General features: G+C 39.0%; 2 protein-coding genes across 2 annotated transcripts in view; one reads left to right on the top strand and one right to left on the bottom strand.

The window, feature by feature from the left end:
- si:ch211-225b11.1 (uncharacterized protein LOC561694 homolog) overlaps positions 1–12,912 on the bottom strand; it is a 51,381-nt gene extending 38,469 nt beyond the window's left edge. Inside the window, exons 1-2 of the mRNA XM_038998071.1 lie at positions 12,672–12,912; positions 9,540–9,674 (exon numbers count right to left, since the gene is read on the bottom strand). Coding sequence (XP_038853999.1) covers positions 9,540–9,674; positions 12,672–12,912 — 376 coding nt within the window. The remainder of the gene's footprint in view (positions 1–9,539; positions 9,675–12,671) is intronic.
- A 5,532-nt stretch (positions 12,913–18,444) lies between these two features.
- The window catches only part of LOC120025885 (LIM domain kinase 2-like), a 35,869-nt gene continuing 28,544 nt past the window's right edge, over positions 18,445–25,769 (top strand). The window contains exon 1 of the mRNA XM_038970635.1: positions 18,445–18,692. Within this exon, the coding sequence (XP_038826563.1) occupies positions 18,677–18,692 (16 nt within the window). The 5' untranslated portion in view covers positions 18,445–18,676. The remainder of the gene's footprint in view (positions 18,693–25,769) is intronic.

Genomic DNA, 25,769 nt, shown 5'->3' with positions numbered 1-25,769 from the left:
TGGGGACAAACAGAAGACAGGTGAAACCGCACAGGGTGTGGCAGCTACCACAGCATTCTGCAGCAATACGCCATCCCATCTGGTTTGCACTTAGTGGGACTATCATTTGTTTTTCAACAGGACAATGACCCAACACAACTCCTGGCTGTGTAAAGGCTTTTTGACCAAGAAGGAGAGTGATGGAGTGATGCATCAGATGACCTGGCCTCCACGATCACTCGACCTCAACCCAATTGTCATGGTTTGGGATGAGTTGGACCGCAGAGTGAAGGAAAAGCAGCCAACAAGTGCTCAGCATATGTGGGAACTCCTTCAAGACGGTTGGAAAATCCTTCCTCGTGAACCTGAGAATTCCAAGAGTGTGCAAAGCTGTCACAATCAAGGCAAAGGGTGGCTACTTTGAAGCAAATCAAAATATATTTTATATTTGAGATCCTTAACACTTGTTTTGGTTACTACATGATTCCATGTGTATTATTTCATAGTTTTGATGTCTTCACTATTAGTCTACAATGAAGAAAATAGTAAAAAATAAAGAAAAACCCTTGAATGAGCAGGTGTGTCCAAACTTTTGACTGGTACTGTACTTCACGCTGGAAGAAGTTAAGCTACACTAAAGCTTACCTTAACATGCTGACCACACTGCTCACATCGCGTGTTACATGTTATTAAATTATTGCACCAACACTGCTCGCACGCGCCAACGAGCGTCTGCGTTGCCAAGCGCTTAAGTAGAAGTCAGTTCTATTTGTGACACTGAACGCGGTGCAAGTCCTGCCTCTCCCATCTCCTCATTGGTTTATAGAAGCAGATACCAACGTGCCATCTCCTCATTGGTTATACCCACGTGGGTGATTGAAAGATGAACTGAGTTCGGTCGGTCGTCGTGGTAACTAGGAAAGTTAGATGCCAATCGCCATATAAAGTCCAAAGAAGAAAAAGACTGGAAGGAGGAGATGACTTGAAACGATTCGGTTGACTGTTTTATGTGTGGATTAATTGTCAGAGTAGAGGACCTTGTGCATTTCAGGTAAAATAACAACTCAACGTTTATATCCCAGAACAAATTATCTAGAAACAGCATGCTAGCTAAATAGGACAAATTAGCTAGCAACTGCAAGCTAGCTAACTAAATTGCCATAAATGTTTAATGCTTTTCGACCCTTCCCCAAAATAACAATTGGTTCAGAGTTTGTTTTGATATTTATACCTGCGTGTCGTGATCGTGTTTGGTGTGGGGGGACAAAAATCTATTTGGGCACAATGGTGCGTGGACGGTTTGGATACGGTGTTAGAACATATATTGGACTTGACTAAGGTACAGACTCATGTGAAGGCCTAATTACAGAGGATGAACTTCTAGATGCAATTAAAGACTTATAGTCCGGGAAAACTCCAGGGCTTGATGGAGTTGAGGCATAACAAATATTTTTCATTGTACTCAAACTACCATTATTAAGATGTTATTACTACTCCAATAAAAATGGTAAAAAACTGGAGACCCCTTACACTTGTTGTGATGCCAAAATTCGAGCAAAATGCATAGCGCATAGAATTAAAAAAGGTATTGTCGGATATGATTTATCCTAGTCAGACAGCTTTTAACATGGACGATACATTGGAGATAATATAAGACAAGTACTAGAAACAATAGAACACATTTGAGAAACCAGGTCTGGTATTCATAGCCGACCTTGAAAAGGCCTTTGATAAAGTACGACTGGAATTTATATATAAAGGGCCTGGACAATCTCTTATACAATGGGTTAAAGTTATGTATAGTAACCCTAGTTGTAAAATAGTAAATAATGGCTGCTTCTCAGAAAGTATTAACAACTGTCTAGTGGAGTAAAACAAGGTTGTCCACTGTCAGCAAACCTATTTATTATGGCTATCGAAATGTTAGCTATTTAAAAAATGATATATATATATATATATATATATATATATATAATTTATATAGATGAAGTCGGAAGTTTACATAAACTGAGTTTAAATGTATTTGGCTAAAGTGTTTCACAATTCCTGATATTTAATCCTAGTAAAAATTCCCTGTCTTAGGTCAGTTAGGTTCACCACTTTATTTTAAGAATGTGAAATGTCAGAATAATAGGAGAGAGAATTATTTATTTAAGCTTTTATTTCTTTCATCACACTCCCAGTGGGTCAGAAGTTTACATGCTACCAAATACTAATTGAGAGTACTGCCTTTAAATTGTTTAACTTGGGTCAAACATTTTGGGTAGCCTTCCACAAGCTTCCCACAATAAGTTGGGTGAATTTTGGCCCATTCCTCCTGACAGCGCTGGTGTAACTGAGTCAGGTTTGTAGGCCTTCTTGCTTGAACACGCTTTTTTCAGTTCTGCCCACACATTTTCTATGGGATTGAGGTCAGGGTTCTGTGATGGCCACTCCAATACCTTGATTTTGTTGTCCTTAAGCCATTTTGTCACAACTTTGGAAGTATGCTTGGGGTCATTGTCCATTTGGAAGACCCATTTGCGACCAAGCTTTAACTTCCTGCCTCTTGATGCCATCTATTTTGTGAAGTGCACCAGTCCCTACTGCAGCAAAGCACCCCCACAACATGACGCTGCCACCCCCATGCTTCACGGTTGGAATGGTGTTCTTCGGCTTGCAAGCCTCTCCTTTTTTCCTCCAAACATAACGATGGTCATTATGGCCAAACAGTTCTATTTTTGTTTCATCAGACCGGAGGACATTTCTCCAAATAGTATGATCTTTGTCTCCATGTGCAGTTGCAAATTGTAATCTGGCTTTTTTTATGGCGGTTTTGGAGCAGTGGCTTCTTCCTTGCCGAGGGGCCTTTCAGGTTATGTCGATATAGGACTCGTTTTACTGTGGATATAGATACTTTTGTACCCGTTTCCTCCAGCATCTTCACAATGTCCTTTGCTGTTGTTCTGGGATTGATTTGCACTTTTCACACCAAAGTACGTTCATCTCTAGGAGACAGAATGCGTCTTTTTCTTGAGCGGTATGATGGCTGCGTGGTCCCATGGTGTTTATACTTGCGTCCTATTGTTTGTACAGATGAACGTGGTACCTTCAGGTGTTTGGAAATTGCTCCCAAGGATGAACCAGACATGTTGAGGTCTACACATTTTTTTCTGAGGTCTTGGCTGATTTCTTTTGATTTTCCCATGATGTCAAGCAAAGAGGCACTGAGTTTGAAGGTAGGCCTTGAAATACATCCACAGGTACACCTCCAATTGACTCAAATTATGTCAATTAGCCTATCAGAAGCTTCTAAAGCCATGACATCATTTTACGGAATTTTCCAAGCCGTTTAAAGGCACAATCAATTTAGTGTATGTAAACGTCTGACCCACTGGAATTGTGATACAGTGAGTTATAAGTGAAATAATCTGTCAGCAAACAATTGTTGGAAAAATTACGTGTCATGCACAAAGTAGATAAACGACCAAAACTATAGTTTGTCTAACCAAAGTCCTAACCGACCAAAACTATAGTTTGTGAACAAGAAATTTGTGGAGTGGTTGAAAAACGAGTTAATGACGCCAACCTAAGTGTGTATATATATATATATATATATATATATACATACACATATACACACACACATACAGGGGCTTGTGAATTATGCAGACAATTGAATTGATAGAAGCCACAATCTGCAATATTAAAGCTGATCTACCCCCCCTGATCTACTAGTATTAGTGTATGGGATGTAAAAATGTAAACCATAATTCTAGAAAATGGATGTATGCTACATCAGTGGATATAATTGTGTGTGTGAGAGATCCTTTGTCATCTTAAAAATCTGATCGAATAATATTTTAAATGTAATATGTTCATAGTACATCAATCAATTCTGTGAAACCAGACTTTAAGGTTATCAAATTGGTACTATCAGACAATATCCACTTTCACCTGTCACCCCCTTTCTCCCTATTTACATCTACCACCCAGACTCACAACCAGGCTACAGCTACAAGTCAAGACACACCACCCCTTATTTACAGAGGGGGAGAGGGCCTGTCTTGTCTTAAGGTAACAGCGAATCAACAATGTTTATGCAGATTTAACCCTCGCAAAGGCTTATGCGGGTGATCTAATGTATCCTGTGTGATGATGTAGATCTTTGAACATCAGACATTTTCCATCACCAATGTAACTTCTTGAAAACTGTTGTCTGCAGCGTCAGTGGATAGAATTATATTCATATGGGCAAGAGATCTTCAATTATCTTACAAATGTAATACTATTTTAAATGTTACATATGTTAATATGTGTAACTATCTTTTTGTGAGTACAAACATCCTTCTATAGAAATCAGTCCCTAATCCCAGATTTGACATCTGGAGTCATAAATCACGACTCCCGGGTCAAGTTCTACCTAACATTACGTCAGATGATATAAACAGACATTAAATCACAGACAACACCCACACAAACCTAATTATAGAGTCTTAATTAAACATAACAAAACCTAATTACCAACCTCCCAAATCATGGGTGAAACCACTTGCTTCTCATTTAATTACAACTGGACACGGCCCCCTCAAATCATGGCGGAAGTCCCATCCCCCTATTCAATCAATCAATCAACGAGATGTGAAAGATAGTTTGACAGAAGCCAACCTACTATAACTACTATGAACATATACAAACACTTCACTTCAATTATCTGCCATGAAGCAAGTGTAAGAAATATGGAAAACATGGCACCTGTAATTACCATTAATAACAGTTTGTCAGCTCATAAAATAATAATATAATAAAATAATGTTAATACACATTCAGCGATTAGGTTGGATAACATAGCGTGGATGTGTCAAGGTAACAGAAAAATGTCATTTGCCACAAACTTGCATGAACAATTCTAATGAATTGCACCATGAAATTTATATCATGACAAATAGTTCAAAGTGAAGTGGAACTACAGTATAACCTGAAAATGTTGTGCTAAATTATTATTCACTATTAATAAACTTTGTGTTTATTAATCTGAAACAATTTGAGGTTGGTCTTATTTGTTTGTACATTGTCACCCTAAACAGCAAACTGCTTGTGTGGTGCTTTGTGCAACATGTTTAAACAACTTACCCCTCGAAGAAAACCACTGCATTGGTGTTACTTCTATTGACATTGTTCTAATAATTGATGATACTGATGCCAATGCCATAAAATGTACTGTTGATATAGCAAACATTAACTTACATCCCAACTTCTTAACCTGAATTTAAGGACAATCCACTGGGCACAATATGTCATTTCAAAGTGGATAATTGGGTAATATTTGGTTGAGACGTTGATCAATGAGATTGCAACCTACACTACCGTTCAAAAGTTGGGGTCACAGAAATGTCCTTGTTTTTGAAAGAAAAGCCAATTTTTTGTCCACAGAGTTCCTCTGTCCAGTGTCTGTGTTCTTTTGCCCATTTTAATATTTTATTTTTATTGGCCAGTCTGAGATGTGGCTTTTTCTTTTCAACTCTGACAATGTCAGATGTTTGGTTTAGTTGTCACCCAACTGCCTATCAATGCGCTTTCAACCAATTAAAAGCATAAGGTTAAAATGAGAATACAACGTAAGATATTTTGTTTATTTATATAACAGATTGTGTTATCACTGGTCTACATTAATAGTATATGGTGCAACCATCTCCCCAGACTTACGCATGCTATCTTGAACATGCATGCTTTATATGATTACATAAGAAGAAATGTATACAGTTACAGTAAACTCAAAATGTGGCCATGGATGTGTTACTAATTTTAAAAGGTTGAATGTTACATTAAGATTAACTTTAGGGTATTTACTGTATTACAAATGTAATATTGAACTGTGTTTGGTTGACAACGCAACCAAATATTAACGGAGTCACTGGCTTAATCCCATTCTTTAACTTGTATTTTTGGTTGAGTTGGTGACGTGAATCTAACATATCATTTGTTAACTTGATATGGGCTATTTATTGTATTTTAAAAGTGATATTGAATTGGGTTTGGTCGTCAACGCAACCAAATATCAACATTTGAAGGAGATTTATTTTCTGCTTGGATAGTTCCACTGACTTAGTCTGGCTTTAATTCCAGTTAGTCTACAAATTAATAACTGATATGTTGGATTCACGTCTCCATCTCAACCAAAAATCTAAGTTAAAGAATAGGACTAAATCAAATCAAATTTTAAATGCACTTTACATTCTTTAACATAGATGTTTGGTTGAGATGGAGACATTAATTCAATTCTTTCTGCAAATTAATAATTTATAAATTGGATTATGGCAGACTGTCAGTGGCACAGATGGAACTATCCAAGGCGTAGTTACAGTACATCCCTGGGTGGGATCTCCTTCAAATGTTGATATTTGGTTGTGTTGACATCAACGCAACATCACGCTGTAATGCTGAACTTCAGTTGATCGGAATTTAAAGGCTATGTTCCCTTGTTAGCGGAGACCACATTCACAGTAAATGCTGCATTCAGAGCCTTCAGGAAGTATTCACACCACTTTTCTTTTTCCACATTTTGATGAGTTACAGCCTGAATTTAATGATTTTGATTTTTTGGGTCACTGGCCTACATACAATACCTCATAATGTCAAAGTGGAAATGTTTTTCAAAATGTATACAAATTAATTAAAAATTAAAAGCTGAAATGTCCTGAGTCAATACATTTTCAATCCCTTTATTATGGCAAGCCTAAAGTTCAGGAGTAAAAATGTGCTTAACAAGTCACGTAATAAGTTGTATGGACTCACTCTGTGTGCAATAGTGTTTAACATGATTTTTTAATGACTACCTCATCTCTGTACCTCATACATACAGATAATTGTAAGATCCCTCAGTCAAGCAGTGAATGTCAAAAACTGATTCAATCACAAAGACCACAGAGGTTATCCAATGCCTTGCAGAGAAGGGCACCTATTGGTAGATGGGTAAAAAAATATATTTAAAAAAAGCAGACATTGAATATCCCTTTGAGGATGGTGAAGTTATTCATTACACTTTGGATGGCGTATCAATACACCCTGTCACTACAAAAGATACTGGCAGCCTTCCTAACTCAATTGCCGGAGAGGAAGGAAACCACTCAGGGATTTCACCATGAGGGAGAAAACTGAGGATGGATCAACATTGTAGGTACTCCTGTACAGAATAAAAATATTCCAAAACAAGCATCCTGTTTGCAACAAGGCAATAATGTAATACTGCAAAAAATGTGGCAAGGCAATTTACTTTTTGTCCTGAATACAAAGTGTTATGTTTGGGGGCAAATCCAATACAACACATTACTGAGGACCACTCTCCATATTTTCAAGCATAGTGGTGGCTGCATCACGTTATGGGCATGCTTGTAATAATTTTTCAGGATAAAAAAAGAAACCAAATACCTGGTTCCGTCTGCTTTCCACCAGACACTGGACACCCAAAATACAAGGCCAAATCTACACTGGAGTTGCTAACCAAGAAGACAGTGAATGTTACTTTCTGAAGGCACTGTAAGTAGGCTCCATTGGAAATTTCAAATTGGGAAATCTGTAACGCTTCAGTGATACCTGATATTTAGATTGAATTGAGCCCTAAATATCATTACATTTCGCTAGGCCTTTTGTTTGTTGAATACTGGGTTGAATTCAAACAATAGCTGTTGATGACTTTGCAAAGGTTATATAGGCCTAAATGGCATCATTGATGATTAATTTGCTCTGTTAGACCTACTCCTTGGAATGACTGTGAATCTATTTCGTTTTTATGAGGAGATTTCACAACAGTCATTGTCAAAATAGCACATTGGTAATAGTCAGTGAAAAATATCCTAGCTAAGCAGGGCTGGGCTTGGTTAAAACCCTTGATAGGAGACCAGAGGGTAGCTGTAGACAAATCAATTCTCCAGTACATTGTTTTAAGGTACAGATTCAACATATTTTATACAAGGTTTGTCTTTGTAGAAACTTGATTACCATGATGACATAATCCAGTGGTTAAAATGTCACCCTCAAAACAGTTGATTACTTTTTTCAAATCCAATGTATTTTCCACATCACTATACGTTGACAAATTAAGTTTGTCAACGTATAGTTTGGGCAGTTTGTGCCCAGTGGGAAGGTTAAGTTTATGTTTTTTAACCTGTGCACTTGGATTCCTGTTTATCAGCACATCACCTTATAATACCAAACCAAACTGGGCATAAGTACACTCACACGACAGGTTTCCTTTTGAACTAATTAGGCCCACATTGTAGGATCACTCCTTTCACTGTGAAGTGAAGCCAAAATGGGGCAAACATCATGTCAGTGTACTATTTAACTAGATGGAAAGAAGACTGGCCAACAGTTAATTGTCACGGATAAAAAAAATCTCACAAATGTGGATTTTACTCTGTATTACTTCACATTGGCACCTGTTCTTTTCAGAGGGGCCTGAAACATAAAACATTGAACATGAGGTTAAGAAGGAATATGATTTTATTCACTTCAGAAAATAACAGGTGCAAACCCATCTAACCAAAATAAACTGAAACTTTAAAGAATTACTTGATACAATTCATCACATTTCTCCTTAGTTGGTCTATAAGGATGGGTCTGTTACATAATACTATGTACATTATTGGTAACGTTTAATTTCTAGTGGCATCAATAAGCCTTTCAGATCAACGTTAACACAAAAGAAAATGTATAACATTATGATGTGTGATAAACGTCCATAACAAGTTACAACAATGATTTAGGCTTTGTCCATACTAATAATGATATTTGGAAATAGTTCATTTAAAAATAATCCATCAGACACTATGTGTACTGGAAAGCTTATGTATAACACATGAAGTGTTACCCATGAACAGTAGGTATGAAACTGAACATGTGACAGATGAAAAAAAAAATGAAAAAAAAGCTGTGAACAAGCACAGCTTTTAAGAAACATCTTATTTATAAAGGACTGTTTGTACAAAGGCCATTCCTTTTATAACTTGTAGCACATGGGCAGGAGTCTCTAACGTGGGAAGGAGAGCTTAAATTAGAGCTAAACAACAGGGTGCACCTTGTTTTCGAAAAAAAAAGTTAATTAGTGAAGAACACTTAAGGGTGAAAGTAATGGTGCAAAATTATTGCATGGGTGGTATAGTGTAAATACTTATGAGTGGCAGTTAATTGCATAAATCTTTCTATTATTATTTTATTCTGTGAACACCTAGTATAAACCCAATAGGCTATTCATGTGTAATGTCTAAATAATTGATAACATGTCAACAAAGATGTAGACTATTGTTTAAAGCCAATTTTGAGTCATATGACATTGTCGAGTAACACAATGTCTGATAACAGTTTATTAAACCCTTCCCCTTTTGAACAAAGGAGCAACCTGAACCTCCACATGTTAATCCCTTTACCTGTGCCAAGTAGGCCTACTGTACATATGCGCTCATTCAAATATCATTGTCTCTTTGCTGGACTCTTCCAGGTTGACTAAAACCAACAGAAAATGGTGGATAAAGGTTAAACATGTGTGAGGTCTTGGGAACCATAGGCCTGTGGATATCACTCACCTTTGAACAAGGGGCAGATTGTGGCTAGAGCATGCACCGGTCCCAGACGGGTGTACTGCCCAATAGCAAACTCCATGAAGAGAAGGGGGATGCCACACAGAAACAGCATCAGAAAGTAAGGAATGAGAAAGGCACCTAAACAAAGGGAGATATGGAGCCAAATAGATTAGTAACACAAGAAGTGTTCAAGATAAACAATAAATGTCTTGTTTTATTTGCAGTTTCTCTGGACCCCCGCAAGGTCGGAGTTTGTTAAGCCTAACATTTCACAAAGCTATACAGTGTCACAAATTGCTGGCTGGTGGCAATAACGTATGTTGGAAATTCAAACATTGCTGATTGTAAAATAAATGTTTGATGCAACATACTAATCAACTACCAATATATATTTTTATTTTAATATACAACTGTCCTGTATAGGCTACTTGAACCTGCATGACATGAGCCGTCCTCACGCTACCTCCCAGCTTGGATAGAAAGTTGTTGTGAAACCAGTCTATTAATGCCAAATAATACAGTCAGTCCACCCTCAAATCACTAGCTTAGTGGGGATTGTTTCATTCTGCAGTGTACAATCTATAGCTATATACTGTATTTGACTGCTATTTATACACTTTTTTTAAATGACACATGTAGGTAGCGTTAGCTGGCGCTAGTCTGCTATACATGTGCCAAAACTCTGGTCTTTTTCATCCTATAGCTTGTTCTCCATTTTCTTTTTAAATAGTAAGCCAACATGTTTTGAGCACTTATTTCCATGACAGATCTCATGCTCTTGTCTTTTCTGCAGCAGACATATAGTGAGCAATATGTTTGGAACATCAATTCTCAATACATATAGAATCGTGAAAATCGCAATACATAAATCATACCTGCACCTAAATACTGTGATAATATCGTATCGTGAGGTCCCTGGCAATTCCCAGCCCTACCCAGTAGTGATCATGGGTTTAAAGAAGTTGCTTTGCTAGCACTCAAATACAAGAAACAATGAACTCTCAATGTTGGTTCAATTCAATTGAAACTCGACCCAGGCAGTGGACCATCAACTATTGTCTACTACTACCACTAATACAGCATCTCCGTTTACAGAGCAGATCCACCCTATCTCAGTAACTGGATAGAGGTCTGGACTGCTAGCCCAGGAAACGGTCATATATGGTAATTACCATGACAGATAGCTTAACACCAAGGAGGATGAATAGGCAACACATGGTATGTCTTACTGTAATAAAACCAAGACAGACAGTCTTAATTCCCTAAACTACAACTAGAAATGTCCTTATACTTGTTTTAAGCTCTCGGGTGAGGGAATGAGATACAGACCCCTTATTGTAGTTGTCACAGACAGGATCTGAACCCTGGTTCCTCACAGGAGAAACATACATCTTGACCATTAGACCAAGAGCATTCCCCCACGAGATTATAAATCCAATTTATGTCTGCTACATAAACCAGGGATGTGAATGAATGCCAGATTAATGTAGTGCCTTCTAAGTGCCTGAGCAAACCAGTGTGATGGTATCTGTCAAGGTAGCACATTTCTGTTATACAGTGAGGTCCGTGGCAAAGCAGGAGAAGAAGTAAACTATTTGTATTTATTTTATTTAACCTTTTTTTAACTAGGCAAGTCTAACGAGGAAATACAACAGAACACAATCATCAGTGTCTGTTGTTTGGGAAGGTCTGATGTTTTGCCAAGTCACACATGCCTAGATCTCAGCTGTGCCAGATGTAAGCCAAGGCAATGCAAAGTCATGATGATGATGCAACAGTAAAGGACCATCACGTTTTTGACTGCACTGGTCCTTTACTGTACCAGTAAAGGTACAGTAAAGGATTTCAATTTCAATTGAATTGAACCAAAAACAATTTCAATTGAATTGAACCAAAAACGTGATTTTTCTATGATATATATATATATCATAGAAAAATCACGTTTTTGACTGCACTGGTCCTTTACTGTTGCATCATCATCATGACTTTGCATTGCCTTGGCTTACATCTGGCACAGCTGAGATCTAGGCATGTGTGACACGGCAAAACATCAGACCTTCCCAAACAACAGACACTGATGATTGTGTTCTGTTGTATTTCCTCGTTAGACTTGCCTAGTTAAAAAAAGGTTAAATAAAATAAATACAAAAAAATATATATATATATTTCCACCTATGTGGTTTGAATAATACTGTGAAAATTATCATATAATTTTAGTGTAAGATCTGTTCGAAAAGATAGAGTTTGGGATAGAGTTTTTGCCTGCCTGGTGATAATTCGTTAATAGAACAATACAAACAAGAGTTCCAAACCTCTGCCAATAACAGCTCGTTTTCAGTTTTCCCCTCCCCACTTAGACCACTCCAAGACAGTCCCAGCAAAATTAGTCGTGTGTCTCCTGGCTCCTTCAAGAAGTCCAGTTTATATTAATATCATCTTGACCTTAATCTCAACCTGAAAGTCTTCCTTTGCGGTGTATTTCAGAGGATGGGGCAGATAGAATCCCTGAGATCCAAGTTTCAACATTTTATTAAAAACAGAATCCATATGGCAGCATTTGGCTCAATCCTATATTCTACAAAAGGCATGCAAGTAAGATTAAAATCAGCAAGTAAGCAAAATGTCATACATCTTCAAGAAACAAACATCCAACATAAATTAACACATTATCTTTATTCTGAAAGCAACCTTGTTATTGCATAGTGAAAAGGCTTCTCCTTTTTAAATTAGTAAGGCTATTGTTCAACCAAAAGGCAAATACACCACAAGTAAAGTTTATGTAGGCTACATCACAGATTGCTCATACCTGTTGGCAGGTAGACTAGCAGTTAGAATGTTGGTCCAGCAACCGAAGGTCGCCAGTTTGAATACCCGAGCCTACAAAGTGAAAAGTCTGTTGATGTGCCCTTGAGCAAGGCACTTAACCGTAATTTGCTCCAGGGGTTCTATACTACTATGGCTGACACCGTAAAACAACACATTTCACTGCACTGATCATGTGTATGTTGCAATAAAAAAATTGCAACAAACAGGATTGCAAACTTCATGTGACTGTGCTCAGTAATTAAACTCATTTCTAAATTAAACAAACCGAAAAATCTTTCTGGATTTATACTTCCACATATACATGCTTACCTCCACCGCTCCTGTAGCAGAGGTATGGAAAGCGCCACACGTTCCCAAGTCCCACCGCGTACCCCACTGACGCGAGGACGAACTCAATGCGGCAACCCCAGGTGGCTCTTTCTGCTGTCGCGTGCCCCACTTTCTTTGATAACATAGCATCTACGTTTAAGGATGCTTTCAAAGCAATATCAGTCTCCTCTTTGTAGACCGCCTTGGTGGTGGATGATGTCTTTTCGGAGCCCAGTCCCATTGTAAAGTGTAATAGTCTTAACTCTCACCAACAATTTCAATTAAGTTATGGGCTATTATGCCACTTACTAACAGATAACAGTCGAATGTTCAGCTTAATCAATAGGCTAAATGTGACGAGAATCTTTATAACAGAATAAATCAGTAGGATAATACTGAATATTATGAACAAAGCCTATAGCAGGAAATATATAATAGCCGCACGACTAAAATGTCTAAACCAAATAGGCTACAGACAATCTGGACAACTCAATTCCCTTATGAAACACAATTATATTGGTATACTAGCTTTAGCCTACAACGTGCGCTATCTTACTGTAGGCATCAGATGACACCTCATTCGACGACTGCCTGACATATCACAACTAATGCCCCGATTTACCATCAATTCACATGCAGGATAATATGCACTAAACTCCCGGTAACCTACCCGTTCTTATTATATCTCAATGAACCCACCGAAACATTGACCTAAAAAATGTCATTCTACCTGCTTATGTACCGTCATAAAAAAAAATCGGGAACCCGCCCCTACGTGCCGTAGTTTCCTAGCGAAGCCCTTGTTGTGCGTTTCCACTAGTTACCACAGCCACAAACTACAAATTGGCAGTCAAAATTAATGAACACAAAAATGGTCTTAATTTAAGGTTAGGGTTAGGCATAAGGTTAGCAGTGTGGTTAAAGTTAAGATTTGGTCTGAGTCGAGTGTGATGCAATTATGTATATAATCCCTGGATTGCTGATGCTATGTATTGGCCATTGACAGGCTCTGGAGCCACCGGTCGGCCATATTGGCTCTACCCTGTAGCCACAGTCCTCCTTAAGAATGAATGACATTCCACAGTATTTCAATTAAGTGTCACATGTATTTACAAAATTACATTCTATTTTTATTTTGTTGTAGTGGAGACGACCGTAACATTAGTAGTCTCTAATAATTATACTTTAGGGAAAATGTTTTTTTAATATATTTTTTCAGGTTTTGTTTGTATGTTTAGCTCACATTATATAATTTAAAAGTTGCATTAAGGGGTCTTTTATATAATAAACGTGGCAGAAACGAATTGAGACATTAATAAATGCATTTCTATAGCTCCAAACTGTGTTTTACGATAGTGAGGGAGTGCCAAGATGGAGGCGCGGGGGCTTCAAAACAGTGCCCCTTATAAATCATCAAGTGTATATATAAATCGTTGGTGCGATGTCTGACGTCACTGTTTTAAAGGCTGCGTTCACACAGGCAGACCCATTTTTTTCACTAATTGGTCTTTTAATAAATCAGATCAGCTCTGAAAAGCGCAGACTTGAAAAGATTGCATGTGTTTGGTCAAAAGACCAATTAGTGAAAAAAAATATCAGAATTGGGCTGCCTGTGTAAACACTCAAATCAAACCTTTTCAGTGGATTATCTTTCATTATCGCTTGATTTGTAAAGGATTTAGATGCGATTCTTAATAATTTTATTTGGAGGAACAAGCCTCACTATCTAAGGAAATCAATTATCAGTAATACCCAGAAACAGAGATCTTATGGTTTTAGATTTCAATATTAGGTGAATTCAGAAAGAGTGGGATATATAAACTGGGACAGGTTAAACGCCCACACCATTAGAAATCCACTTTTTCGAGTTGAAAGATGGCCAAAGTTTACCCATGATGTTGCACAATGATGCAAGTCAATAAGTCAGAGTTTTAACCGAACTGCCTGCTTCATGCAAATGTGTGCCAATGGCGTGTCTTATGAAATTACGTATAAATAATTTTCCGCTTATGTTTAATTGAAGGCTGGGTTTTATTTGATTGGTACCACCCACCAGCATGGCATTGTTTATTAAATCAGAAACACCTGCAAAGTTTGAGTCGCTGCTGAGCAATATTAAAGTCCGCCACAGCGGACAATCGAGAGCATCCTGTCGGGCTGTATCACCGCCTGGTACGGCAACTGCTCTGCCCACAACCGTAGGCTCTCCAGAGGGTAGTGAGGTCTGCACAACGCATCACCGGGGGCAAACTACCTACCCTCCAGGACACCTACACTACCCGATGTCACAGAAAGGCCAAAAAGATCATCAAGGACAACAACCACCAGAGCCACTGCCTGTTCACTCCGCTATCATCCAGAAGGCGAGGTCAGTACAAGTGCATCAAAGCTGGGACCGAGAGACTGAAAAACAGCTTATATCTCAAGGCCATCAGACTGTTAAACAGCCATCACTAACATTGAGTGGCTGCTGCCAACATACTGAGTCAAATCTCTAGCCACTTTAATAATTAAAAATTGGATGTAATAAATGTATCACTAGCCACTTTAAACAATGCCACTTTATAATGTTTACATACCCTACATTACTCATCTCATATGTATATACTGTACTCTATACCATCTACTGCATTTTGCCTATGCCGTTCGGCCTTCGCTCATCCACATATTTTTATGTACATATTCTTATTAATTCCTTTACACTTGTGTATAAGGTAGTTGTTGTGAAATTGTTAGATTACTTGTTAGATATTACTGCATGGTCGGAACTAAAAGCACAAGCATTTCGCTACACTCGCATTAACGTCTGCTAACCATGTGTACGTGACAAATAAAATTTGATTTGATTTGAAAACATAGTGGTCAAACACGGAAATGGTTCCAATTGTCTTTCCACCATTCATTTTTCACATAGTGCATTTTACAAACACTTCAGGTTCAAGGATAATTTGAACCAGGATAAACCGCTACCCTCTCTGTCATCCCTGTCTGTACCAGACATTGTTAAAAAACAAGGGCACCTGGAGTATGCAGGCATCCTGGCTGGGATGGCGCTGTTGGTGGAGCACAGAAGGCTATACGGCAGGCAACAGTTGGACCGCGCACCAACCCCCAACCATGAGAAGAGGGAGGTTGACGGCCAGCAATTATGGAGCAGTGGTTAGGGCCAAGCGTGTTACTCCTTCGTTGCTAAAAAGGGTCCTCAGATCAGTCGTTGGATGGGGTGTCTGTATAGTGGGGCACAGATAATGACGAGGAGGGCACCAGACCATCCAGTGAGGCATCAAGGCAAATGGCTACAGGGATGGGTGTGCAGGAGTTCGGGCTTTGGGTCACGAGATCTGGGATCCTGGGTGCCTTACTGGATGGTCTGGTGGGCACCACAGCCGTGGTGGAGGTCATGTGTCCCTATGGCGCAAGGGACCTTACCATTTGAAGAGGCAGTCAAGTCGAAGAATTTCTATTTCAAGGAGAAAGGGTCTTACAGCCTCCGTGAAGACGATTCTTACTGGTCGAAGGTCAGTTCCACATCACTGGAAGGGACACCTGCTTCTTCGTTGTGTGGACCACCAAAGCCAACATCAGCATGACGACCTCTGACAGACTCGTATTGCTCCTCTTGTCAGTACCTGTTTTCAGGGAAGCCAATGGTCCAAAAATATTCCACACACACTAGGCTCCCAGAATAGATTATATTACATACAGGTTTTGCTCAAAGCAGCCAACTAAAGTAATGTAGTTAACATAAGTTAAATCACAAAGGCTGGTGTGAGTGCATCTCCTCAGTTTCATTCAGTAGTACATCACAATTCACATTGCATTTTATCATGGTCACAGTGGGAATTTATACCTGTGATGTTCAAATTATTTCTTACCCCATTCGTCCCTGCCTGTACCTGACATTGTTGAAAAACAAGTGAACAATAAATAAAAGTCATACACAAACAATAGGCTTCTAGAATATGTTAGATTATATTCAAGTTTTGCTCAAAGCAGTCAACTAAAGTAATGTAGTTAACATAACGTAAGTTAAATCACAAAGGCTGGTTTGAGTGCATCTCCTTAGTTTCATTCAGTAATACAACACAATTAGAAACACAAGCAATTAGCTGCACCTGAAATAGCATCTGCAAATCTGTGTACTGTATGTGACCAAAACTTTGATTTGAATAATAAATTAACTAGTTTCATTATAAAAATGTTGATAAGACCTTAATTAATTGAAACAAACATCACTTGGGTAGGGGTAGATTGATTTTTATTGTTATATAGCGATCTACCAAAAAGTGCCACAGACTCACAATGGCTTCTTCTAGCGGCTTGGTTTGGAGTTACAAGGTATTCAGTGTGATTGTTGAAACCATTTTGGTTGGCTAGTGTCAGTTGTGTTTTGGCCCAGTTTTTCAAAAGTTATGTCTATCTAGAGGAATAAATGCATTAAAAAAATTATGAACAGAACGGACAAATCATTTACTTGAATGGGGACTCCTGTTCTATTCATTCTATTTCTATGCCTTTAATCCTATCTGATAGGTGAAATCCAGATATACTGAACAAAAATATGAACGCAACATGTAAAGTGTTGGTCCCATGTTTCATGAACTGAAATAAAATATCCCAGAAATGTTCTTTATGTATAAAAAGCTTATTTTTTTCAAATGTTTACATCCCTGTTAGTGAGCATTTCTCCTTTGCCAAGATAATCCATCCACCGGACAGGTGTGGCATATCAAGAAGCTGATTTAAACAGCATGATCATTACACAGTTGCACCTTATGCCGGGGATAATAAAAGGCCACTTTAAAATGTGCAGTTTTGTCACACAACACAATACCACAGATGTCTCAAGTTTTGAGGGAGTGTGCAATTGGCATGCTGACTGCAGGAATGTCCACCAGAGCTGTTGCCAAAGAATTGAACGTTCGTTTCTCTACGTCGATTTAGAGAATTTGGCAGTACATCCAACAGGCCTCACAACCGCAGAACACGTGTAACCACGCCAGCCCCAGGACCTCCACATCCAGCTTCTTCACCTCCGGGATCGTCTGAGGGGGAGCTGAGGCATATTTCTGTCTGTAATAAAGCCCTTTTGTGGGGAAAAAAACTAATTCTGATTGGCTGGGCCTGGTTCCCAAGTGTGTGGGACTAGGCCCACCTATGGCTATGCCCAGTCATGAAATCCATAGATTAGGGCCTAACTTAAGATAACTTATGAAAAACTGGGCGCAGGTATACTACCGGTCAAAAGTTTTAGAACACCTACTCATTCAAGGGGTTTTCTATGTTTGTACTATTTTCGACATTGTATGAAATAACACATATGGAATCATGTAGAGATTTGCTTGGGTTGAGAGAATGCCAAGAGTGTGCAAAGCTGTCATCAAAGCAAAGGGTGGCTATTTGAAGAATCTCAAATATAAAATATATTTTGATTGTTTAACACTTTTTTGGTTACTACATAATTCCATATGTGTTATTTCATAGTTTTGATGTCTTCACTATCATTTCTACAATGTAGAAAATAGTACAAATAAAGAAAAACCCTTGAATGAGTAGGTGTTCTAAAACTTTTGAAAGGTAGTGTATATGTATCCACTCCACCAAACCGTAGAATAGTAGCTATGAGAAATAAATTGAGATCCCTACTTTTTGACAGTAGATGGTGCTCCCGTTTCAGTGTAGTAGGGGATATTGGCCTGTGGGCTCTCCAATTATTTTCTCCTGTTCCAGGTGTTGCTGTTTGATTCCTTCCGGTCTCCGTACAGGAATTTCAACTGCATGACGTCATTTATCCTGCTAACAAAGTTAGGCTACTGCAAAACAGAGCTGTGATATTAATAACCTTCCTTGGAAAATGTGACGGGATTTAGCGGACAATTTCCCTAGAACTGGATTTTAAGATTTTTGGATGCGTAGAATGAAAACACCCCATTGTAACTCATGCTGGATCACGATGAGAACTTTCTGAGAAAAAAAAAAATCGACGACACACAGAAATTAGCTATATGGAGGAACTGGAAGGTGAGCGGTCTAAACTTTTTTTCCCCATTAAATTGTCAATTAGCTTAGCCTACATGTGGATAACAATGTGGATTTAAAAAAATATATTGTTGGTATATAAAAAAAATACTTGGTGTGTAAAGGGAAGCCATAGTTACATCCAGTAGGGGGGACGCACTATTTTCTGGATTTGGTCAATTTTCGACCTGGTAGTGTTTACGTCAAATGAGAATTTGCTACAATGTATCTGATCATCATGACATACATAGTTACTTTCTAACTACGGCAATGATTCTGCCATCAAAGTAAAGCTGATTATGATGAATTATACTATGTATTCTACTGCGAGTCCAATTTACTACCCACTTTATATTTGTAAATATAGTCAATTATTACTATGAATACTACCCCTATTACTTGTTATTTTGGACTTTACTGTTATTGATTAATGTAGGCTACTACATTGTTGAGGGAGCTAGAATTTTGCTGCACGTTTTATACCTGCTGTAAACCTGTTGAGTAAAATCTTATTTCTTCATATTTCAAACTTAAATTTAGCTTCTTGGATTCATTGGGCTTGTTTGAGTGGTAAAGCTGAAGCAACCAATAATTTATATATACACTAGAATTACTGATGGGGGCGCTGTGTTGAAGCCACCTTGCCTCCATCTTGGCACTCCCCCACCGTTGTAAAAAATATTTTGGAAGCTATAGAAATGCATTTATTAATATCTACATTTATTTTTGCCACATTTATTCTATTAGACACCTTAATGCATAATTTTAAATTATATTATGTGAGCTAAAAATACAAAATATGTAAACATTTTCCTTAAAGTATATTTTTTTTTAGATTACTAATGTCACTGTCCTCACTACAAAAAAAAAACTTAAATTCATGTAATTTGTCCTTGAAGCATTTCTTTGAAATACTGTATAATTCCTTTAATTCCTATGGAGTACTGCTTCTACTGGGGAGTGCCATTATTGCCAACCGGTGGCTTCAAAGTATCTCAATGGCCAATACATAGCATCAGCAATCCAGGTTTTATATACCTAATTGGAAGCAACCTACTTCAGATGAAAGTCGAGGAGGGAAGTTGAGGGAGGTACATCTGTGACAGCCGAAAGTCAGACACTGATTGGTTTTCCAACAGCAAGGCTCAGTGCAACATGGCAGTGTTGCCATTGTTGATAAGCTTTTCTTTGTAATGTTGAAATTAACATGTCTCCATATCACACACTATAAATATGTGTGTACATTGTACTATCAATTAGGGAGAGAGGGACTCAAATGTCAATCATTTGTACACTGTATACATTGCGGCAAAGTTGCTTCCTGTTTCAGTCACGTCCTGTTTGCGTGGGTCAGACAAAAACACTTTAATGATTGGTTGACAGTTATTGCCTCCCACAATGCAGGTGATGGCTGCAAGTTGCAGCTGGTGAGGGGCAACTGCAGAAAATTGCAGTCGACTTCATGACCATTGATCACATGGTTGTTGTAAAGTTCATGCAGTCGACATTTAGGCGCAAGTCAGACAATTTTCATCCCCATAATGCAACACACTTTGAAAGGTCACCGACTTGACAAAAGTGAGCTGCTCGAACGCGCCCACTCAATTCTAAATCCCCCAATTTTCCCACCATATTCATTGCATAGAGCTTGCTAGGGGTGTATTCATTACAGAAACATTTTTAAGAAGCAAACAGAGGAAACAGGGAGGGACCTACCTGAATTTGTCCAATAGAAACTCTTGTTTGTGTTTTACATTTGAAGTAGGTCCCGTGTGGCTCGGTTGGTAGAGCATGGCACTTGCAACGCCAGGGTTGTGGGTATGATTCCCATGGGGGACCAGTATGAAAAAGTGTGACAATGTATGCACTCACAACCCTGGCGTTGCAAGCGCCACTAAGTCGCTCTGGATAAGAGCATCTGCTAAATTAGATTTTTTTTTTTTTTTAATGAGTAAACGGTTGTAATGTTTTCATCACAGCTTGTAATCCTAAAAAACGGAAACGAGTTACCCCTGGTTTGTTCAGCCATTCCTATGGGGGAAATTAATGGGGTCTGAGGTTAACACAGGCTTAGGAGATCTCTTCAGTAAGTTAACTTTACCTTTATGAATTATGAAGCCTTTATGTGCTTGTTTTGTTTACATAAATGCTTCAAAATTATGAAAATTTTACTTCAGCTGATGAAGATTATCTCCTAGAACAAAACGTATAAGATCTCCTAAGCCTGTGTTTACCGCAGACCTTATTTTCGGCGTTTATCCCTCCAAAAATGATTAATTTCACCATAAGCTTTGGCCAGCGAGCCATGGTGGAGTTGGTGCCTACAAAAAGACAACATTTCTATTGGAATGGAAGCGTCGTGGGTGCAGGCTTTTGTGAGAACAAAACTTTGGGAATAGCTCAATGAAAGATCTTGTTTAAGAATGATGCGCAGGCTTGTCTGAAAGTTTTCTTTGTTACTTGAGAATCACTTATAGCCCTAACTTTATAACTTTATAATGTAAACAGCCTGTGTCACCCTATGTTCTACAAAAACAGTAGCAGAGTTTCTCAACTCTACGATGAACATCACATCAATGGAGGTGAGGTGCGACGAGTCTGGGCGAACTGTACCCCCCAACTACATCGAGTCGCTGTCAAATGTTTGTCCAGTGTAAAGGCCACCTTTCTTTGTTTACTGAAATTTGTAGTTTTTGATAAAAGTAGAATTTTCTGAACCTCTGCCAAGGTTCCATTTTCAGGATCTCTGCCAATTCCAACTGACAACTCTAACAATCAGGGCAAGCACGGGTACAAGTATCAATCAATCATTCAAATGTATTAATAATGCCCTTTTTACATCCGCAGATGTCACAAAGTGCTATACAGAAACCCAGCCTAAAACCCCAAACAGCAAGCAATGCAGATGTAGAAGCACGGTGGCTAGTAAAAACTCCCTAGAACGGCAGGAACCTAGGAAGAAACCTAGAGAGGAACCAGGCTCTGAGGGGTGGCCAGTCCTCTTCTGGCTGTGCCGGGTGGAGATTATTAGAGTACATGGCCATTAAGGCCAGATTGTTATCAAGATGTTCAAACATTCATAGATGACCAGCAGGGTCAAATAATCACTGTGGTTGTAGAGGGTGCAACAGGTCAGTACCTCACGAGTAAATATCAGTTGGCTTTTTATAGCCGAGCATTCAGAGTTCGAGACAGCAGGTGCGGCAGAGAGTCGAAAACAGCAGGTTTGGGACAAGGTAGCATGTCCGGTGAACAGGTCAGGGTTCCCTAGCCGCAGGCAGAACAGTTGAAACTGGAGCAGCTGCACGACCAAGTGGACTGGGGACAGCCAGGAGTCATCAGGCCAGGTATTCCTGAGGCATAATCCTAGGAAGCATACTTCAATTCATACAGGACACCAGAGAAGACAGGAGAATTACACCAGATGTAACAGACTAACCCTAGCCCCCCGGCACAGAGTATTGCAGCATAGATACTGGAGACTGAGACGGGTGGTTCAGGGGACACTGGCCCCGTCCGACGATACCCCCGGACAGGGCCAACCGGGCAGGATTTAACTCCACCCACTTTGCCAAAGCACAGCCCCACACCACTAGAGGGATATCAACAGACCACCAGTTTACTGCCCTGAGACGAGGCTGAGTATAGCCCAAAAATATCTCCTCCACCGCACAAGCTCAAGGGGGCGCAAAACCGTCTGTGACTCAACCCACTCAAGTGACTAGAGCACTAGTAAGCCAGTGACCCGTAATAGGGTCAGAGGCAGAGAATCCCAGTGGAGAGAGGGGAGCCGGCCAGGCAGAGACAGCAAGGGCAGTTCGTCGCTCCAGTGCCTTGCCGTTCACCTTCGCTACCCTGGGCCAGACTACACTCAATCGTAGGACCTACTGAAGAGATTAGTCTTCAGTAAAGACTACAAGTGGTAGTGCCCGCTTGAAGTCGTAACTTCCTACTCCATTGGAAAACAGTGGATTATGGGGCATAGTTTGACAGATCACATAAAAGAAATCCCAAACTACGGATTTCAGCAAACAAAGAAAAGCACGCCTTTACACAGGACAGACATAGGTACACGGTAAGCGTTTTAAGAATTCACATTTTTGCAAGTATCGACTGACTGCGACACGATGTAGTCGGAGGTACAGTCCGCCCACACTCTTCAATTCCACTCCATTGATGTGATGTACAGTGCCTTCAGAAAGTATTCATACATCTTGACTTATTCCACGTTTTGTTGTTACTACCTACATTTAAAAAAAAATATATATATATATATATTATTATTCTCACATTTACAGACAATACCCCATAATGAGAAAGTGAAAACTTATTTTAAGAAATATCTAATTTGCATAAGATTTCACGCCCTTGAGAATACAAGTTAGAATCACCTTTGGCAGCAATTATAGCTGTGAGGCTTTTGCACATTATAAAAACAAAAAATATTAAAGTTCTGTCAAGTTGGTTGTTGATCCTTGCTAGACAGCCGTTTTCAAGTCTTGCTGTAGACATTGAAGCAGATTTAAGTCAAAACTGTAATTGGGCCACTCAGGAACAGCAACTCCAGTGTACATTTGTCATTGAGTTTTAGGTTATTGTCCTGCTGGAAGGTGAATTTGTCTCCCAGTGTCTGTTGGAAAGCAGACGGAAAGCAGGGTTTCCTCTAGGATTTTGCATGTGCTTAGCTCTATTCCATTACTTTTTATCCTAAATAACTCTAGTTCTTGCCGATGACAAGCATACCCATAACATGATGCAACCACCACCATGGTTGAAAATATGAAGAGTGGTACTCAGTGATGTGTTGTGTTGGATTTGTCCCAAACATAATACTTTGTCTAAAGGACATAAAGTAAATTTCTTTGCCACATTTTTTTGCAGTTTTACTTCAATGCTTTATTAAAATCAGGATGCATGTGTTGTAATATTTTTATTCTCTGCAGCAGGGTTCCCCAATTTTGTGCTAGTATTTGGCACCACAAGTTTTAATTTATTATTATTATTTAATTTTTTTTTGGGGGGGGGGACATAAAAGACTGTAAAAACACCAGGAAATCAGCTCCAAGTTATTTTAATTTAAGGATTCTGTTCCCAAGTATTCCCACGCATAAGAGAGAGATGTGATCGTAAACAAATGTAAGACATTTTCAAATAAAATGTCAAATATTATAAATGTTTGGACTTCTTGCAGTCAATTTCCAGTCTACAAATGATTTGTAATTATGTTCCAGCCCCCTGACCATCCGCTCAAGAAAAAAATAGGCCCACGGTTGATGATCCCTGCTCTACAGGCTTCCTTCTTTTCACTCTGTCATTTAGGTTAGTATTGTGGAGTAACTACAATGTTGTTGACCCATTATCAGTTTTCTCCTATCACAGCCATTAAACTATTTTAAATGTTTTAAAGTCACTATTGGCCTCCTGGTGAAATCCCCGAGCTGTTTCCTTCCTCTCCGGCAACTGAGTTGGGAAGGACATCTGTATCTTCGTAGTGACTGGGTGTATTGATACACCATCCAAAGTGTAATTAATAAGTTCACCATGCTCAAAGGGATATTCAATGTATGCGTTTTTATTTTTACCCATCTACCAATAGGGGCCCTTCTTTGCAAGGCATTGGAAAACCTCTCTGGCCTTTGTTATTGAAATTCCCTGCTTGACTGAGGGACCATACAGATTAGTTGTATGTGTGGGGTACAGAGATGAGGTAGTCATACAAAAATCATGTTAAACACTATTATTGCACACAGAGTGAGTCCAGGCAACTTTTTATGACTTGTTAAGCAAATGTTTACTCCTGAACTTATTTAGGCTTGCCATAGCAAAGGGGTTGAATACTTATTGACTCGACATTTCAGCTTTGTAAAAAATGTCTAAAAGCATCATTCCACTTTGACGTTATGGGGTTGTGTGTGTGTGTGTAGGCAGGCCAGTGACACAAAATCAACATTTGATCAATTTTAAATTCAGTCTAACACAACAAAATGTGGAAAGAGTCAAGTGGTGTGAATACTTTCTGTACATTGTGGATTAGAAAAACACAGCAACAAAAAAAAACTGTACCCCTATAACCATAGTATTTGCAATTACTCTGAATTGCAGGTATTTCCCTATCTTAAGAAAAATGTGACTATGCAAAAAGAGTAGATAAAATGTTATTTGTCACATGCTTCGTAAACAACAGGTGTGGACTAAGTGAGATGCTTACTTACAGGCCCTTCCCAACAATGCAGAGAAAAATAATAGCATGATAAATAAATACACAATGAGTACCGATAGCTTGGCTATAAACACGGGGTACCAGTACGAGTCGATGTACAAGGTAATTGAGGGTGGTATGTACAGTTGAAGTCAGAAGTTTACATACACCTTAGCCAATTACATTTAAACTCAGTTTTTCACAATTCCTGACATTTTAATCCTAGTAAAAATTCCCTGTCTTAGGTCAGTTAGGATCACCACTTTATTTTAAGAATGTGAAATGTCAGAATAATAGTAGTGGCTTTTATTTCTTTCATCACATTCCCAGTGGGTCAGAAGTTTACAAACTCAATTAGTATTTGGTAGCATTGCCTTTTAAATTGTTTAACTTGGGTCAAATGTTTCGGGTAGCCTTCCACAAGCTTCCCACAATAAGTTGGGTGAATTTTGGCCCATTCCTCCTGACAGAGCTGATGTAACTGAGTCAGGTTTGTTCGTAGGCCTCCTTGCTCGCACACGCTTTTTCAGTTCTACCCACAAATTTTCTATGGGATTGAGGTCAGGGCTTTTTGTGATGGCCACTCCAATACCTTGACTTTGTTGTCCTTAAGCCATTTTGCCACAACTTTGGAAGTATGCTTGGGGTCTTTGTCCATTTGGAAGACCCATTTGCGACCAAGCTTTAACTTCCTGACTGATGTCTTGAGATGTTGCTTCAATATATCCACATAATTTTCTTTCCTCATGATGCCATCTATTTTGAAGTGCACCAGTCCCTGCTGCAGCAATGCACCCCGACAACATGATGCTGCCACCCCCGTGCTTTCCGGTTGGAATGGTGTTCTTCGGCTTGCAAGCCTCCCCCTTTTTCCTCCAAAC

The sequence above is a fragment of the Salvelinus namaycush genome, chromosome 1 (genome assembly GCF_016432855.1).
Source record: "Salvelinus namaycush isolate Seneca chromosome 1, SaNama_1.0, whole genome shotgun sequence".
In the NCBI taxonomy this organism is placed as follows: domain Eukaryota; kingdom Metazoa; phylum Chordata; class Actinopteri; order Salmoniformes; family Salmonidae; genus Salvelinus; species Salvelinus namaycush.
Note: the sequence above shows the minus strand (reverse complement) of the source record. Positions and strands in the feature narration are given on the sequence as shown.